Here is a 17,893-nt window from a genome sequence, read left to right as displayed (position 1 = left end):
TGAGTCTATATTGTCGTTCTTATATATCTTTTATTGAATTAGACACTAAATAAAATATTTTTGATGGTATAAATAAATTAATTAATAATAAATGAGTAACCCAAGTTAGGCTTGACTTCTAAGAAGGAAGTGGCACGGTTAGCAAATGAATGAGTAGTAATGCGGATGGTCGATGGGGTTGGAATTCCGTCTTCGATTTTGCAACCAAAAATAAATAAATAATTTTTTTGTTACCATTTTGAAAAGTAAATATTGTTTATATAACATAAAAAATAAATTGTTTCATTTAATAATAAAAATTATATTTTCATTTTTTATATAAATATTTTATTATGTTTTAATTTTATCATTATTTAAAAAACATTAGGAATAAACAATAAATATAAAAAATAACAACTAAGATTAAATATATATATATATATATATATATATATATATTCTAAGTTTATAAATAAAAAATTAAATTTATTTATCATGTGATATAATGTTTTAAGTCACAGGTTTTCCACTTGTCATAAAATTTTATTTTGGATAAGTATTGAATTCTAGATAAAAATCTTCTCCAGTTTGTAGAAATAAGATGTTCAATTTCATTTTTATTTAAATAAACTTAAAAGAAAATGTCGGAAAAAATTAGCTTATAAAGGCAACGTATCAGCATGAGCATATATAATGGCCTGCTATATGTATAGCAAGTTAACAAGTTTTGTGCTTAAGGGGAACTATTTTCATAGAATGAAATTGCTAGTGAAAAAGGGTGAAAGTGATTCACTCGATTTGAGACCAATTGTATCTACCAAGATAGATGCCATATGCTGGTACAAATAAAGCAAACATGAGATGAAAGAACTGTTGAAAATTTGAACAAAAAAAATTATTAGAGGTAAGTTTAGGAATGGATAAGGATGGGTAAATCTCCATTATTATTTATGTTTTTGTTTTGATATATCTAAAGCTAAAAAGAGAGAGAGAGAGGTGTGCTTTCACATGTGATTCAAAGCATCACAAGCACATGAGATTTTTTTTCCTGATATGTATGTACGAGTGAATTTTGATAGTTTAAGCAAAAATTTATTAAAATTTTTATTTAAGTAAATTTAAATTTATTTAAATAAAAAATTGAATTTTATTAACTTCATCTAAGGTAGAATTTAAATATTCATAAATAAAAAAAATTTATAAAAAAATATATAGCTATTATATTAAAATTATAAAAATATAATAAATATTTATTTTAATAAAATTTTATTATTATTATCTACTTATCTGAACATAAGCACATATAAAACATGTTTATTCTATTAAATCTTTAAGAGAAAAGAGTGGTGTAGAAGAACCTACCTCGGTACTTCCGGTTTTCCCCAACACAGAAATGAAGTGTGAATGATGTTTCCATAGGTCAACGAGGCAATACATATTGGTCGATCATACTACCACTACCTCCATACTCCACAATTTGTGTTCATAGGCTCAGCAAAAGGGACTTGCCCTTTTTGTGGAGTCCATAATAATTATTCTTTGAAACTTTATTTCGCACTACCTCATCAAATGCTTGTCCAAATCTGATGACGTAATTACGCGAGGAACACAACTTCACTCCCAGAAACTAGCCAGAACTTTCCCTACAAAGGATGCATGTGATGTGTTTGCTTTAATTCCTTCTGTTAAAATTATCGTGTTTTACACATGAAAGGAATATATATATATATATTATTTGTACTTTGTATGATAATAAGAAAACGTACTTATTTATCATCTCAACATTTTAACGATTCTTTGTTTAATTATTAATTAGTATTTTTTTTCACAACGTATGGATATTATTAAATTTAAATAGATTTTATAAATTTAAAAATAAATATTTTAATTATTAATAGTAAATATTTAACTATATTAAATAAAAAATTAATAGATTATTTTTAAAATTTAAATACTTAATGCAGACACAGTATAATTAATTGCTTGTTTTTTATGTGCTATATGAGTTCAGTCTGGCAGAAGAAGCTGATGAAATTTACAAACGTCAGTTTGACTAGATTTGTGGAAACTTGACAATTGGATTTCCCAAAGCCAATGCGACGCAAAAGGAATTATGGAAAGTTGGAAATAGCTGCCATCTGCTCCCAGTAAGTGAACGAACACAAGCTGCCAAAATCGTTCAAAAATAGAATAATAAAGCAATTAAATTTATTTATTTAACTAAATAAATAATTTCAAAAAATTATATTTAAATTTGACTTTATAAATAATTTAAACTTCAGTTAAATATGTTTTTATCATAAAATGTCTAATAACGTATGTATACGTATTTGTGCGAGTATAATGATAAGTTTAGATAAAAGGCTATGTAATGTAATAACAATTGTGTATAACGTTCACGATCAAAGATCTTTTTATTCTTAATTTTAACTTATTTTTAATATAAAAATATTTATCAAAAACCAAATTAATAAACGTAAAAATATATACTTATACAGTGTATTTAATAAAAGATAAAACATTAAATAATAAATTACTTAAACAAGCCAAAACTTAAGTTTCATATTTTAAAAAAATTAATGTTAAATACAAATATTTTTAAAATTATCACACCTAATTATAAATTATCATATCAGTAATAACTATTAATTTTTTTAATAATTAATATAAAGATTATATTCATAATATTTTGTAGTGACTATAATTGATTTAGGTTAATAAGTATTTAAAAATTCTTTCCCCCATAAGATGGAATTTGAAAATGTTATTTAATAGCTGTATACAATATTTCCTTTAGAGAAGTTGTTAATTCTTATGGGGTCAATTCTTTAAAATCTGTATGCATAAAAATGAAACATTTATATGGAATGATTTAACATTTACATTCATCGAGCTAAAATTTGTTATAAAAATACTAACAGTTTAATTGAAATATATTTTTAAGTATTTTGAATGTACATATATTTCATATGTTTATATGAACTTTATGTAATAAAATTGCATTAATATTTGAATTAAATGGATAAATATTCATAAAAGGTATTAACTTTTCAGTAAAGTTTAAATTATTGAAATTAATGATATTTTATTTAAAAATAAAATATTTTTACGTTTTTAATGTAATAAATATATAATTTTTAACAAAATTTGATTATTTTAATTACTCAATTAGAAGAGAAATTAAGCTTATATAAAGGAATGTATAACATTTAAATTATTAAAATATCACAAAAGCAGTTACTTATACTGAAATACTATTATAACTCACTGAATATTGAACAAAAATACATAAAAACTATGTAAACAACATAAAGCTACATAAAAACTAGGCACTTGCTCCCGGATTCAAAGACTTTTCTCCCTTATGTTTTCTTTGGATGCAGTTTTTTTTCCCAATAGAAAATGGTATCCGGTTAAACAGACTATAAAATAGCTAATAAGAGAGAATGTTGGTTTTTTGTTTACCACGCATCTTTTCTATTGGGAGACATACATAGAAGGGGACGTGTGACATTTATTTGTTGTACTCGGGCAGCGTTTGTATCTCCAACTTGGAATTTTTCCCAAAGATGGTCTCCATATCTTCTAATGATCTTCCTTTAGTTTCTGGCAAGAAATAGTAGAAGCACCAAGCCATAGCATTGATACTTGCAAACATAAAGAAAATCCCCCCCATTGTTATTGCTTTATAAATTGAAATGAAAGTTGAAACTACTGCCACATTTGTAATTCTGTTCACGGCAGCACAAACACCAAGACCTTGTGCTCTGAACCTAAGGGGAAAAATCTCTGAACTATAAACCCATGTCACTGGTCCAATTCCAATAGACATAAAAGCCACAAAGATGTAGGTAGCAACAATGGTAAAGTTTATCACCCACTGTACTTTTTCTGTGGAATGCTCTGCTACAGTCAAGCAAATACCCATCCCTAATAGGGTCACAACCATGCCTCCTGAACTAATCAACAAGAGAATTCTCCTCCCAACTCTATCCAACAAAAATATTGACATGAATGTAAATACAAATTTGCTGACTCCAATACCAACTGTGGCTAGCATGAGCTTACTATTCTCAATGATTCCTGCTCTCTGAAAGATTCTTGGACCATATAACAAAATAGCTGCAATTCCTCCAATCTGCAACAAAACATGAACTCCAATTGCCGCAAGTAGTATCCTACGCACAGGAGGTGAAGGTTTACAAAAAAGTTCCTTAAGAGCTCCTGAACCGCTACTAGTTTTCTTTGTAACTTCCACAATGTGTTGAGTGCAGTTTTCATCAATGCCAACAACAGCTTTTATTTCCTTCAAGCGTTGTTCAGCTTCTTCCTTTGTATTAGATACTAGTAAAAGCACTTTCCTAGCCTCACCTACACGTCCTTGCATGATTAACCACCTTGGTGACTCTACCAATTTCAACATTAAAATGATTAAACCAAATGAAGGAATTGCAGGGATACCCACCATCAATCTCCAACCAAGTTTAAGAGACAATTTTCCAAGAAAGTAGTTTGAGACATAGCCAAGTAAGAGTCCTAAGTTTATGGAAAGTTCTGGAAGAGAGGTGAGAAAGCCTCTATAGGAAGGAGGTGAAATTTCTGCACTATAAACTGGTGCAACAATCAGTGCAAAACCCACACCAAATCCAACAATGCAGCCTCCAATTATTAAGATTGGATAGGATGGGCCACCGGCCATTACAATTGAGCCCAAGAAGAAAATGATGGAAGCTAGAATAATGGTGCAACGACGACCTTTGTAATCAGAAGTTCTTCCAGCGGCCATGCATCCTGGTAGTGCACACACGTGTGACATGCTCACTAGGAACTGCACTTTTAGGTCACTGATTTTAAGATCTTCGTTTATAAATACCAGTGCTCCAGCCATCACTCCAACAACTAAAGAATAATATTGCTTGTTAGACCTTTTTTTTTTCTCTCTAGTTAATAAAAATTGCAAGTAAACTATTGGCGTTTCTTGAAATTATTTTATACAGTTTTTAATTAAAAATTAAGTGTTATTTTTGTAAATTGAGTTTTTTTTGGTAAAAAAAACATTTTTAAAATCATTATATCAAAATAAAATTTAATTTAAAAATATCTAAAAAATTTTACAGAAATTTCATTTCTTTTATGAATAGTAGGTTATTACTCCCAAATAATTTTTACTCCTAATAATTAAGGGCATCCAAAATTTATTTAATCGAATTTTATATTATAAATATGAAATATCTGTTTTGAAGGTAGAAATCTTTTTTATAATATTTTTGTGTTCTCTGTGACACTAATACTTACCATTATTTACATTTTTATTTTTTAAAAAGTATAAATTTATTTTATGTTTTTAAGTTTTTCTTTAATATTAAGATCCCTTCTTTATACATTTTAATTTTAATTACTTTTAAAAAATTTATTTTAATTTTTTCAAGTCTCAATTGCTTATATTATCCAATTAATTTTTTTAATTATCTTTTTCTAAATTTATATTAACCATTTGTCCTTTTACTTAATTATTTATATTTCACATATGATTTTTATTTTTTATTTTTACTTAAATAAGAAATATTCAATACAATAAGCATACTTGCTTGTTTACATAGACATTCTCGTAAGAAACTTTGTTAAAAAGATTTGATGTGAACATAATGGTTCAGTTTAAATTTGTTTAAACAAATTAGATTTATTTAAACAAAATAAATTTATTTAAGTAAATTTAACCAAATAACAAAGAAATCTCACGAAATTTGCTTAAATAAATTTATGCGCACATCAATATTAAATAGTCACAATGTAAATTTCTCTTTCATTACCTCTTCATATATATATTTTTTAATCTATAGTTTCAAAATGTATCACTTTCTTATGTTCCACTCTATCTTTAACATTGTTAAAATTATATTAACTAATTTATTTATTTATTAGGAAACAATGATTTACGGTGCAATTTCTTTTCAAAATCTATTGGTGAGTTTCATGCCAAAAAAAATACCCATAATTTATTTTAAAGTTCAAAATTCCAATATTGCAATCAACAAATAAAACTCACGTTTCCATGTTGCAACTTGTGCATTACTTTATTAACCTTTCCATGGTAGGTAAACCTCTCTATAAATTATTTTCCAATACTATATCTGTATTGGTAGTGCTCACAGAATCCCTTATGTAGTCATAGGAAGTATCATCAGACTGTGACGCAAATATGTTATTTGATAATATTATTGTGGGTAGAGATTCATTTAAAAAATTTTACAAGTTTTTTCTTGTTATTTTGTAAAATTTGTTTAAATGAATCTAATTCACTTAAATTTTGACTGAATCTTCATATTTGTGTCAAAATTTGAGAGAATATAAATCAAATAAACTTGTCATTGAAAAATATACCACAGTTAGAATCTAAACCGTAACAACTGGTTTTATTTCATTTGTTTTGTATTTCTTTTAAGAATTTCATCCAACATAGGAAATATTATTTTGCACCCGACTAAATGATTTCAATATGTTTTTTGTTCTCTAAAATTTGGGAAACACAGAAAAATCAATAAGTTTTCCAAATTCCAAATACTTACAAGCAAGAAAAATGGACAAACAAACAAAATCCAACCCTTTTATAGATCAGTGATAACACAGAGACAACTATAAATGAGCTAAGTACAGGGAATAGAGTGTCACTCACCGTAACCATATATAGCAGAGACAATAGAGGCAGCCATCACTGAACCACAGGCATACTTGTTGAACCTTCTGTTCCCATTTCCATCATTACCGTTTTCCATGGATAGTTGGCAGTGTGCCTTTGTTTCTTCCGTAGACATTTTAAAATTGTCATATGAAAAGAGTTCACAAATGATTACCTTAATTTATAACTAGAAAACTGTACCAGTTCATGACGCCAATGCTTTTTAATTTTATCATTTTCTTTAATTAAGTAAATGTTACTTCGTTCTCTGAAATGTCGCATGTTGTGAGAAATTTCATATTATTATAATAAAAGGATGCGTCACTGACCCTTGTTATTTCTAAAACTCCTTAAAAATGACTCTTCAACGTGATTAAAAAAGGTGATTAGCATAGAATACTTTTTTCTATAGCAATTCTTTTTACCATTTATTTAAATATGGTTAAAATATATGCTTGTCAGTTTAAAATGACAGAAAAATATTTATGAGTGAAAAATATGTATTGAAAAGCTTTACTTTCTCAAATGAGTTTATTTAACTCGACTTAGAATAATCGAAATTCAATGTAACAACTATATATTAAGAGTTTAAATGATATATATATATAATCATTCATGAAATATATTTTCATTCTTTTATAAATTAAAAATGCAACTGGGTTAGGTTGAGTAATTAGAAAAATTGGATTCATATTTTTTATTTTGTTTTTATTGGATCACTCTTATATAATAATTGTTTGAACAACTCTATCACTTTTGGTTGGTTCAGGTTCAAGTTATTGGATTGGGATATATTCATATTATTAAATAAATTATATTTAAAAAGCATAAAAAAGGGAAAATGTTAAAAAAAAAAAAACAGTTATATATCAGGTTGAGTTTATTAGTTTCAAAAAATTTAAACCCAAAACCCATCCTTAAATTTGGCTTATCATTGCTTAATTCGAGACGAACTAACAAACTGATCAAACCATTTTTTCCTTTAGGTTGGGTTGATATGGACTCACTCACACCTTTGTTATACATGACACTTATTTCTTATCCGTATATGAAAAAAATTATTCGATTTAGTCTCGTTATATGTAATTATTTTCAACATTATCCCTACAATATGTTACCAGAACAAAGATGATTTTTTATAATAATATTTTTTAATACATAAAATTATTTATTAATATAATATTTCATATTATTAATATAAATTTAAAATATTTATATTAACAACGGAAGTTAATTTAATGCTGAACGGTTATAGATCAATAATTTTTTTTTATAGGAATTGCAATGGACAAATATGAAGAAAGAAGAAAGAAAATTAAGAATCGGCATTTAAATATTAGATGGGTTTGTAACTATTTCCGAGTGGAAAAATTACTTGGAATAAGAAACCGTGACCGAAAAATCTAATAATATAAATCACTTCAGTAGCTCCTTTAATATATGCTAGATTTAGCAACAAAATTACAGTCATGTACCAACCTTGGTAGAAAACCACGATTTCAAACATTAGGACTATTATATTTCACGTAATAAAGAAATAACCATTCATTAACAAGAATACTATATATTGTAAGATAGCCATAAAAACTATAAGAGCTTATAGGAAACAAAAAGTCTTTCGAAAGAGCTAATGTCTAAAATATATAAATAATTCTAGAAATTTTAGGAAATCAGATCACGATCCACTACATTAAATCAGTGATGTATAGAAACATGATATTCCTTAATTGCTCACTCTAGAGCCAGATAAGTTCATTTCTTAGAATCCTCATCACCAACTATACATTGTTGGACCCAGGCTTCATTTGTATCTCTGAGTTGGAAACTTTCCCAAAGATAGTCTCCATATCTTCCAATGGTATTCCTTTGGTTTCTGGCAGAGAATAGTAAAACCGCCAAGCCAAAGCAGTGATAACAGTGTACATAAAGAAGCTCCCACCCAATGTTATCTTTTCATAAATTGAAATGAAACTCGTAACCACTGCCACATTGGCAATTCTATTCACAGTCACACCAATACCAAGACCCTGTGCTCTCAACCTCAGTGGAAAAATCTCAGAGCTATAAACCCATGTAACTGGCCCAATACCAATAGCCACAAATGCTACAAAGATGTAGGTGACAACAATGGTAAAAGTAATTGCCCACGTTTGTTCTTCTTTGGAATGCTCCACAATGGTCAAACAAACACCCAATCCTAAAAGGGTCACAACGACACCTGCCGAACTAATCAGCAACAGAATCCTCCTCCCAACTCTATCCAACAAGAAAGCTGATATCAATGTGAACACAGCTTGACTCACTCCCATTCCAACCGTGGCTAATAAGAGCTTGCTCTTGTCCATGATCCCTGTTCTCTCAAACACCCTTGGACTAAATAACAAAATACCCTCTACTCCACAAACCTGTTGGAACACATGAACTCCAATTGCAGCAATTAGTATCCTACGCACAGGGGGTGAAGGTTTACAAAACAGTTCCTTAATAGCTCCTGCGCCACTACGAGATTTCTTTGGAACATGGACAATGTCTTGGGTGCAGTTTTCATCAATCCCAGCAGCAACTTTAATTTCCTTCAGGCGTTGTTCAGCTTCTTCATTTGTATTAGAGACTAGTAAAAGCACTTTCCTAGCCTCACCTACACGTCCTTGCATGACTAACCACCTTGGTGACTCCACCAATTTCAACATGAGAATGACAAGAACAAGTGAAGGGAATGTAGGAAGAGCCAACATCATTCTCCAACCAAGTTTAAGGGACAATTTTCCAAGAAAGTAGTTTGAGACATAGCCAAATAAGAGTCCAAAGTTGAGGAAAACATCAGGGAGAGAGGTGAGAAAGCCTCTATAAGAAGGGGAAGAAATTTCTGCACTGTAAACTGGTGCTACGATCAACGCAAAACCAACACCAGTTCCAACAGTGCATCTTCCAATCATTAGGATTAAATAGGATGGGCCGTAGCCCATCAGAATGGAGCCCAATAAGAAAATGACGGAAGCAAGAATGACGGTGTAACGACGACCAAGATAATCCGATATTCTTCCTGCAGCCATGCATGCGGGTAGTGCACACACGTTCAAGATCCCTGCTAATAGCTCCACTTGTAGGTCACTGATTTCAAGTTCTTCTTTTATGAATAAGAGTGCCCCAGCCATCACTCCCGTTACTGAAAAATTATATATATATATATATATATATATCAGTTAGCTTGCTTTTATCTCTCTGTTTTCACCTATTTTGCACCCTAAATTGAATAAAAATTAAGTTATTAAAAAAAATTATCAAATTTATTTTACTTAATATTTTTTTTATAAATATTAAATTTTATCAATTTAATTATTAAATTAAAAATTCTTTTTATATGCTAATTTTTAGTCCCTCCCAATTTACACTCCTAACAACTAATTTAAATGATACAAAATTCACACTATAAAAAAAAATCATATACTAACATACAAACAATTAACGTACGTTTGATTTCTGTTTTAAAAACAGTTTTTTGTTTTTAAAATTAAATTCTAATATAAAATCAAGCATGCCCTTAAACTTTTGTTTTTGTCAATATATTTTATTTTGTCTAACTGATTTTGAGTTAGAGTTTAAACATTATCTTCTTTATTAATAGAATAATAATAAAATTAATGATATAAAGATTGTGTGTTAATTACATTAATAATACCAAATATTTTGTCACTAATATATGTTTAAACATTTGGGATGGAATACAATAGGTATAAATGCTTCAAGTCCTTGACGATGAACAATTTGTCGCTATAAACAAAAGATCAATGACAATTTATTATAAAAAAAAGTCATTATTGAGAAAATTATGATATATAAAGATTGTAAATTTATATATAGTATGTTGCATTATAATAACATTATGATATTTTTTGTAGGGTGGTTTTAATTCCAACCAACGTGATTTTTTTCTCTCTTTTATCATCTAAGGGAAAATTTATAGTAGGCCTTATAAGGGAGAGAGGTAGGAGATAATAGAATAAAAAAAGAAATAAAAACACATTTTAAATTATCAATTTATAATTCAATGTTCCACAATTTAACTAATAGATCAACTGAGTCGAACGAACAAAATAAAATGTCTATTCTTCTTATTTAGTTTTTTTAATTTATATATAAGTAAAATTGAGAATTATTGTTAATAGTTAATCTTAAAAACAAATTTAGTCGCCTTCTATAAATCATTAATGATTAAAGAAAACCTAATCATAAATAACATATAATTAGTCACAAATCCTATACTGATAACTGAAAGTACATTTCATGATGGGCTTGAATCTCCTTCCAAATGCATTAACAGTTATTTGGACATAAAAACAAAATCCATATACTCAAGAATTGGTTATTACACAAACAATTATATACGATATGACGAGAATAGAAAGTGACTCACCATAACCAAATATAGCAGAGATAATAGTGGAAGCCATCACACAAGCACAAGCATAGTTGTTGAGCCTTCTACGATTGTCGCCATCTTCACTGTTACTATTTTCCCTGCTCAGTTGGCACTGTCCATTTGTTTCTTTTGCCGTAGGCATTTTTCAATATTGCTTGTGTGATGAAATCGGAAAAGAATTCAAGTGATGATCATTATAAAGAGAGAGGGACTCTAATTTTGCAAAAGTTAAAAGTACATATTGTGCCAATTATATGCAAATGTTGCTTCACTCTCAGAAAGAAATTAATGTCTCTCTGTCATTTCTTAGAAATTTTACAGTATATTTTGTTATTTTCATTCTAATAAAAAAAAGGAATACCTTTTACTCTAGCAGTTTCTAACACTCTAGAAACGACTCTTCAACGTGATTAGAGCTAGTGTTTTTATTGAACTCAATTATTACATTCTTTGATTGGCAAATTTAGTACTAAATTATACTATTCATTCACCCAGTAAAATCTAAAAGAGATGCTAACAAATATCCTTAAAATACTGGTCGGAAAATTTTATATATAACTAGTTTAGCAACCTGTGAAATGTACAGATATTTTATTTTATAATTAATAATTATAATTTAATAATTAATAATTTTTATAATTATATATATATTAATATACAATTCATTCAAGGCAAATGGTTTCACCTCCCCTTCTTAAGTTAATCTTTAATGTTAGTCGAAGAATGTTCTTGATATAAAAAAATAAATAAATAGAGAGCATCTGAATGTGTATGCAAGAATAAAATGTTATTTTCCTATGGATTTTGTTGAAATAATGTTTATATTTTTTATATTTATTTTTAATTATTTTATATCAAATTATTTATCATATTATATATATATATAATCAACATCAATATACGGTTTATTTAGGCAGATGAATTTCTCCTCCCCATCTTGAAAGGTTGCATATTCAGAGTGATCGTTCAGATTGTATATAGTTATTCACAACCCAATCGAGTAAATCGCTTACAACTTAGGATTTTACTGCACAATCTGCGTCTTTAACTGTACTTTTAAGTTTACCAAATGCAAAATAATATATAATTGATAGCCAAAATATGATATAAATTTAGAAGGAAAAAAAAACATGTTTTTGCTTTTGTAAATCATATGCTTTAATGTATTAATATTTAAAATATTAAACCCGATGGGAAAAAATATATTTAATCACCATTATATTTCAAAACGTTATCAGTAAATAAAAAATTCAAAATATCTAATTTATCAATAAATTAGTCCTTTAAAATTTGAAAATATTATTCTATAAATTCTTATAAAAATTAAGATGATGTGATAAAAAAAAACTTACGAAATTAATTTAATGAGTGATCGAATCTTTAAGAAAATTATCCTGAAATAAAACTTAAAAAAACTAAAATGATAAAATAATTAAAGAACTGAATATATTATTAAAATTATTCATAAATTAATATGATAATCTGTGTATATTTAAAAAATTAAATCACCAAACATGTGAATCAACTAATGAAATATTTATTTCAATAGCAAAAAAAAATTATTTCAGGTTAACCTGTGATTTAAAAAAAATATACATATAATTTAGAAAAAATTAAATTAAATATTTTCACCATATATTTTAAATTTTACATTTCCCACTACTAATGAACAGTACATGCTATGAATTGCAATTGATTTTGTTCATATTATACGACCAAAGCAATCATTAAAATATTTTAAATTGATAATTTTTTGAAATGTAGTAAACTACTATAATTGGACCCTATTTTAGAATCAATCGTTCAATCGACAGTTTTCACAAATTTTGCAAATAGAAAACTTTCCATGTTTCATTTTGGATCTTTGGTCATTGGACGTGCTCTGTTTTAACACTATAAAGAATAGCTTTTAAATTCTGGAAGTACGTATGTAGCACATCCAAACATACACTTTATGTTTTCATTTTTTATATTGTTAACTTAATCCTTAATTTATTTATTGAACAAAAATATAGTTTTTTTTTAGATTTTTAACTTGTAAAGATAAATATTAAAAAAAACTATAAATTTAGATATAAATTTTTGTGTTGTATGGATTTGTTTAAATGTGAATTAATATATAATTTAAATATGCAAGAAATATTTAAAAAATTATTAATTTATTATTTATTATAAATGATTCATTATAAATTAATTTTTCTTATTAAGATCAACCATACAATTTTATTATGATTAAAAATGAAATGAATTACAAGTAACTTATATTGAAATTACATACTACAACATTACATACGTATCATTAAATACCAAGACATATTAAAGTTGTTATTTGTGCAAATATAGATCCATGAGTTTTTTTTTTCCCCTTAAGTACGAAAAATATTGGCACCAATGCTCAATAGCTATGATGCCATGTGGATTGCCATGCCATCCATATTCACTTGGCTACTTTTTATGAATTTCAACAATTTTGGAGACTTTGAGACAGACGAATTGTTGAATTATTTATTTATTTAAAGAATCGTAAAATGACAACTTCATATTTTTAATCATTTTAGTTTACCCTTAACTTTGTTTTCTTGTAAATTGATAGCATCCAACTAAAAGATAGATTGTATCCCTCCTTTGTTCTTTATTCTTTTCATTCCTTTTACATCTTAATTTAAACCGAACTCACTGTTTAGGAACAGTATAAAAGAGATTAAAAAAAGTGCAGAGTCTCTTCTCTCACCAACCGTGAAAATGGGAAAGATGGAGAAATTTTTGTAAATGACAAGTGTATTCCATATATACTAGCTGAAAGTTTATTTTATCTCTATTGTTTTTTTTAATTTCTCGTTAACTAATTTAATTTCTAAAACTCTACTATCTTTATTTTATTTCATGTTTAAAATAATATAAAAAGTTAATAAAATCATCAAAATCTAATTCTTATAACATAAGATCATCAAAGCAAAAATATAAATGAATTCATATTATCTTATTTTATATAATAAAAAACAGTTATAAATAAGAATACAATTTTAAAAATCATTATCCTAATTTTTAAGTTGATAAATGTTAATAAATGAATCAAAATATAAAAATTATAATTACTTAATAATATATAATTACTAACTTTTAAATTATATTATAATAATTAATACTATCTCTACATGTCATTTCATTTCACATTTATCAACTAATTCAACAATTAGTTTTATTAAACACTTTGAATTCAATAAAGCATTTTTTCAACTTTTATCCTTTCACTTTTAGTTAATTCTTCAGCTAGCTTATTCACTATATTTTGTCTTCTCACTTTTATCTCCGTTTTCCTTTCCATCCAAACAATAACTTTCCGTATTTAAATTTACATCAATGATTATAAAGAAAAAATATAATATTTTATAATTATTTAATCTCAGATTTCACAATAGTCTATTTTATTTTATTTTTCTAGAGAGACAGCACAGGTATCCAAATTCGAAAATTTATCTCATCCCAATATCAATCACACTAGCGTGGTGCCTTTTAATTATGGTATGGTATTATCAGATTCCAACATTGGGTTACTTTATTTGTTTGCCATATCTTTATGGAATTATTAGGGCAGGTTGGTCTAACAATTATGATACTAGGACCAGTAGGTTAAAAAAAAAATGGTTTGTGAACGATCTACTCCACAGGGGCGTCGGCTTACAGGGCTAGGGCTCATAAAGCCTTTCTTTCATTCAAGAAAAGGGCTCTGGTCAGTCACTTTCCGGGCCGGGATAGATAGATAAGTGGAAGCTTCCATGAAATCTTCAGAAGGTAACAGTATCAGGTAAGATGCAGTAACAAAGCACTAACTGCGTAGAGTCTGTCAAGATTCAGAAGTGCAATAATACAACGTGCTGATATTACAAGAATAAAGTTGCATACATACCTCCTTCTGCACACACAAACTCAAACAAAACAGCGTTCTAAATACAATTCATCATGCAACTTGTTTTCTTCTTTTGTAGCACATTAAAAAAAGTAGTTACTATGACTTGAGCTTAGTATCTGTCGCCCACCCAACAGCCTGAGGTAAGGTAAGTCAAATTACTATCATTATAAATTCTCATCACAATATATTGATCAACAAACAAATACTATCATTATAAGAAACTATCTATAATAGATAAAAAGCTATCATAAGAAATTGAATTCTAGACAAAGGTAAGTCAAATTACTGAATTAGTTAAGAAATCATTCAAACGCCAATTTAATTTGGGACAAGTAGATTCGAAAAACAAAAATAAGGCTTACTATCAAGAAGGAAACACTACATGTTGAACCTTTGGTAACAAATTTCAATATGTGCAACCAAATTAACAATTACATAAAGACAGAAAATAGTCTGGCAAATCAGTTAGATAATCTAGATAAACGTTTACATTGTCCAAAAGATATTTAAAATGGTCTCTGTGGGGCTTTCTTCCCAAAGATGGCCTCCCAAACAGAGGGTGAAAAAGGGGATTTCTTGTCCAAAAACTCCCTAACTGCTTTCTCGTTAACAGCAAAACCCTTTTCTATTAATGTTCTGATAGCACCCTTAGCTTCTTCGACCCCTTTTTCCTTGCAGAAATCATCCACTAGGCCTACGAAAGTTGTTACGTTTGGAGAATGACCTGCTTCTAACATCTCCACACAAAATTCAAAAGCATCCGGTAATCTGCTACACCTGTAGAGTCCTTGTATAAGGACCGTGTAACTGAAAGCATTGGGAGAAATGCCATTACTCTGCATTTTCCTGAAAATCCTAATGGCGTCATCAGCCTTGTGGGCCTTCAAGTATCCCTCCACTACAGCTGTGTATATGACAATTTCTGGGATGGTTCCCTTCTCCCGCATCAAACCAAAAAGTTTCAAGGCTTCTTGAACCAAACCATCTTTACATAGACCATCAAGCATAGCCACAGCATTGGGGATAAGACCAGTTTCCTTCATCTTCTTGAAGATCTCATCGGCATCCTTTGGCATAGACTCTCGAGTTGATTGATTGGGATTTGATCCTTTTGCTTCTTCAGATTGATTACTTGCTGCAACCTCTGTGGGATTCACTGTTTTATTATCAAAACCAAGCTTGAATTTATCAAGGAAACTATCACCTGATTGACTGGCACCCCTATTCGTTTCTGTCATATTTCCACCTTGAAATGCAGGATCAATTTGGGAATGTTTATTTGTTTCGTTCATTTCATCAGGTATGCCTCGGTTGTCATCAAATCTTGGAGGAAAAGAATATGAGCCTCTATTGTATTCCCGGAACTGTGGAAGAGGCTGATTAATTGGCCTCCTACCACTCAAAGGCCTACTTGGAAATCGTTCTGACAAACACTGTTCAACATTGTTTGCCTCCTCAATTCTGTTGATATTATTGTCATTAAAATTTGAGTCTGACTGTTTAAGAAAAAAGTCATCAGATTCTGCAACGGGTTGTTTGATGCTGCCACTGCGATCATCGGCGAAGCTAAAATGGCGGACAGTCTTAAGCCACGGTGGCAGAGTTTGTTTGGAATGTAAAAGGGAAAGTAGCCTTTCAATCCGGGAGGAGGATACAAGTTTATAAACCCCACCTAGAGATGCTGGCATATGGACCTGTTCATAAGTTGCACCAAGCATACAGTCAACAACCCATCCCCAAATCAAAAGAATAAATAGAACAAAATGAAGGCCAGTAAAGCACAATGGATACTGAGAGCACAAATTGTTAAATAATCAAGCAATGAATCAGCCAGATAATGGTGGGAAAAAAAAGAAAGAAAGAAAAAATACTATCATCATAAAGTTCCCGTAATTTACCATCTGTGATGTTTCACTATTCAGCTCTCTGCAACTGGCGCTGGGAATAACTCAAAGCCTAAGTTGAATTAAAAAAAAACAGTATTAAATCATATAGCAGAGGCAACAACCAAAGAAAAAAGAAACGAAAACCGAACGAATGTATGCTAGAAATTACACAAAAATTTATTTTGCTAGCGTTTCCTCTACCCTAACTGAAACAATACATACAGAGCAAGTATCAATAACCATGGTTGTAAATCATTAGCTAAAATAATCGCAGGAAAACCAGCGTACAAGAAATCTGAATGTCGTACCGTATCACACGATAGTGTACCGCAGATAAAAGAGAGACAAGTGAGCGGTGAGTGAGTGAAGAAATGGAAAGGGAAAATCGCAACTAAGCATGCCCTAACACAGCGAGAAAGAAGGCCACGTCGACGGACTACTGGGCCTGGGCCCTCGAATCTGCAACTCTACCGTATTGACAAAATAATAATAATAATAATAAAAACACGATTTTGGGATTAAACTTGCAAGGTCAGAGCTAGTAATAGGCTATATGGAAGATGATGATTAGGGTTCAAATCTTAGGTCTTGAAATTTCCACATCCCCTTCTCCCACTCCCAAAGGTTAAAAAAAAAAAAAAAAAAACATAATTTGGAGTTGGATAAAAAAAAAAGTTGATATATATATATATATATATATATAATTTTCTCATATCAATGTAAGTTTAAAAATTCTTACACTTAATTTGAATTATTTATTTAACTTATATATAACGGTTAGTGAAATAATATATTATAATATATTAAATAAAAAGTTTAGATTAAATATAAGAAATTTTAAACTTACACCAGCATAAGAAGATCCTACCTTTATATATATATATAAACAAAAATAAATTCAAGTTGATAGAATAATAAAAAAATAGCATTAATAATGAATGATATAATATATTAAATACAAATAATTGAAAGAGATGAGAAGTTAAAATTGGTAAGACAATTATGGAAACAAATTATCAAAA

At 28.7% G+C, this 17,893-nt stretch overlaps 3 protein-coding genes across 4 annotated transcripts; all 3 read right to left on the bottom strand.

Annotated features, from left to right (window-relative positions):
* Window positions 1-3,493: 3,493 nt before the first annotated feature.
* Window positions 3,494-6,752, bottom strand: LOC113870287 (probable polyol transporter 6). Its single transcript, XM_027506877.1, has 2 exons — window positions 6,653-6,752; window positions 3,494-4,878 (listed from the first exon to the last, which is right to left on the bottom strand). The coding sequence occupies exons 1-2, from the start codon at window positions 6,750-6,752 to the stop codon at window positions 3,494-3,496; spliced, it is 1,485 nt and encodes a 494-aa protein (XP_027362678.1).
* Window positions 6,753-8,433: 1,681 nt separating this feature from the next.
* On the bottom strand, window positions 8,434-11,217 carry LOC113870286 (probable polyol transporter 3). The gene is made up of 2 exons (XM_027506875.1): window positions 11,070-11,217; window positions 8,434-9,821 (listed from the first exon to the last, which is right to left on the bottom strand). Exons 1-2 carry the CDS (start codon window positions 11,215-11,217, stop codon window positions 8,434-8,436), a joined length of 1,536 nt encoding a protein of 511 aa, XP_027362676.1.
* Window positions 11,218-15,327: 4,110 nt separating this feature from the next.
* Window positions 15,328-17,272, bottom strand: LOC113869231 (pentatricopeptide repeat-containing protein At4g38150). 2 transcript variants are annotated; one of them, XM_027505461.1, is made up of 3 exons: window positions 17,180-17,236; window positions 16,884-16,941; window positions 15,328-16,679 (listed from the first exon to the last, which is right to left on the bottom strand). In XM_027505461.1, the coding sequence occupies exons 2-3, from the start codon at window positions 16,884-16,886 to the stop codon at window positions 15,492-15,494; spliced, it is 1,191 nt and encodes a 396-aa protein (XP_027361262.1). In that variant the 5' UTR covers window positions 16,887-16,941; window positions 17,180-17,236; the 3' UTR covers window positions 15,328-15,491. The 2 variants fall into 2 exon arrangements, with proteins under 2 accessions (XP_027361262.1, XP_027361261.1); XM_027505460.1 differs by having other exon boundaries at window positions 15,370-16,679; window positions 16,884-17,272.
* Between the last annotated feature and the right edge of the window lie 621 nt (window positions 17,273-17,893).

The sequence above is a fragment of the Abrus precatorius genome, unplaced genomic scaffold (assembly GCF_003935025.1).
Source record: "Abrus precatorius isolate BTA unplaced genomic scaffold, Abrus_2018 Scaffold6, whole genome shotgun sequence".
Lineage (NCBI taxonomy): Eukaryota > Viridiplantae > Streptophyta > Magnoliopsida > Fabales > Fabaceae > Abrus > Abrus precatorius.
The sequence above is the reverse complement of the archived record's forward strand: the minus strand, read 5'-3'. Positions and strand labels throughout refer to the sequence as shown.

What these genes read in the sequence shown, in the direction of transcription:
- LOC113870286 (XM_027506875.1), bottom strand. Translation starts at nt 11,217, where the DNA reads ATGCCTACGGCAAAAGAAACAAATGGACAGTGCCAACTGAGCAGGGAA. An exon ending in CTCTGCTATATTTGGTTATG is followed by an intron (nt 9,822 to 11,069) that starts GTGAGTCACTTT and finishes ATAATTTTTCAG; the next exon opens with TAACGGGAGTGATGGCTGGG.
- LOC113870287 (XM_027506877.1), bottom strand. Translation starts at nt 6,752, where the DNA reads ATGGAAAACGGTAATGATGGAAATGGGAACAGAAGGTTCAACAAGTAT. An exon ending in CTCTGCTATATATGGTTACG is followed by an intron (nt 4,879 to 6,652) that starts GTGAGTGACACT and finishes ATTATTCTTTAG; the next exon opens with TTGTTGGAGTGATGGCTGGA.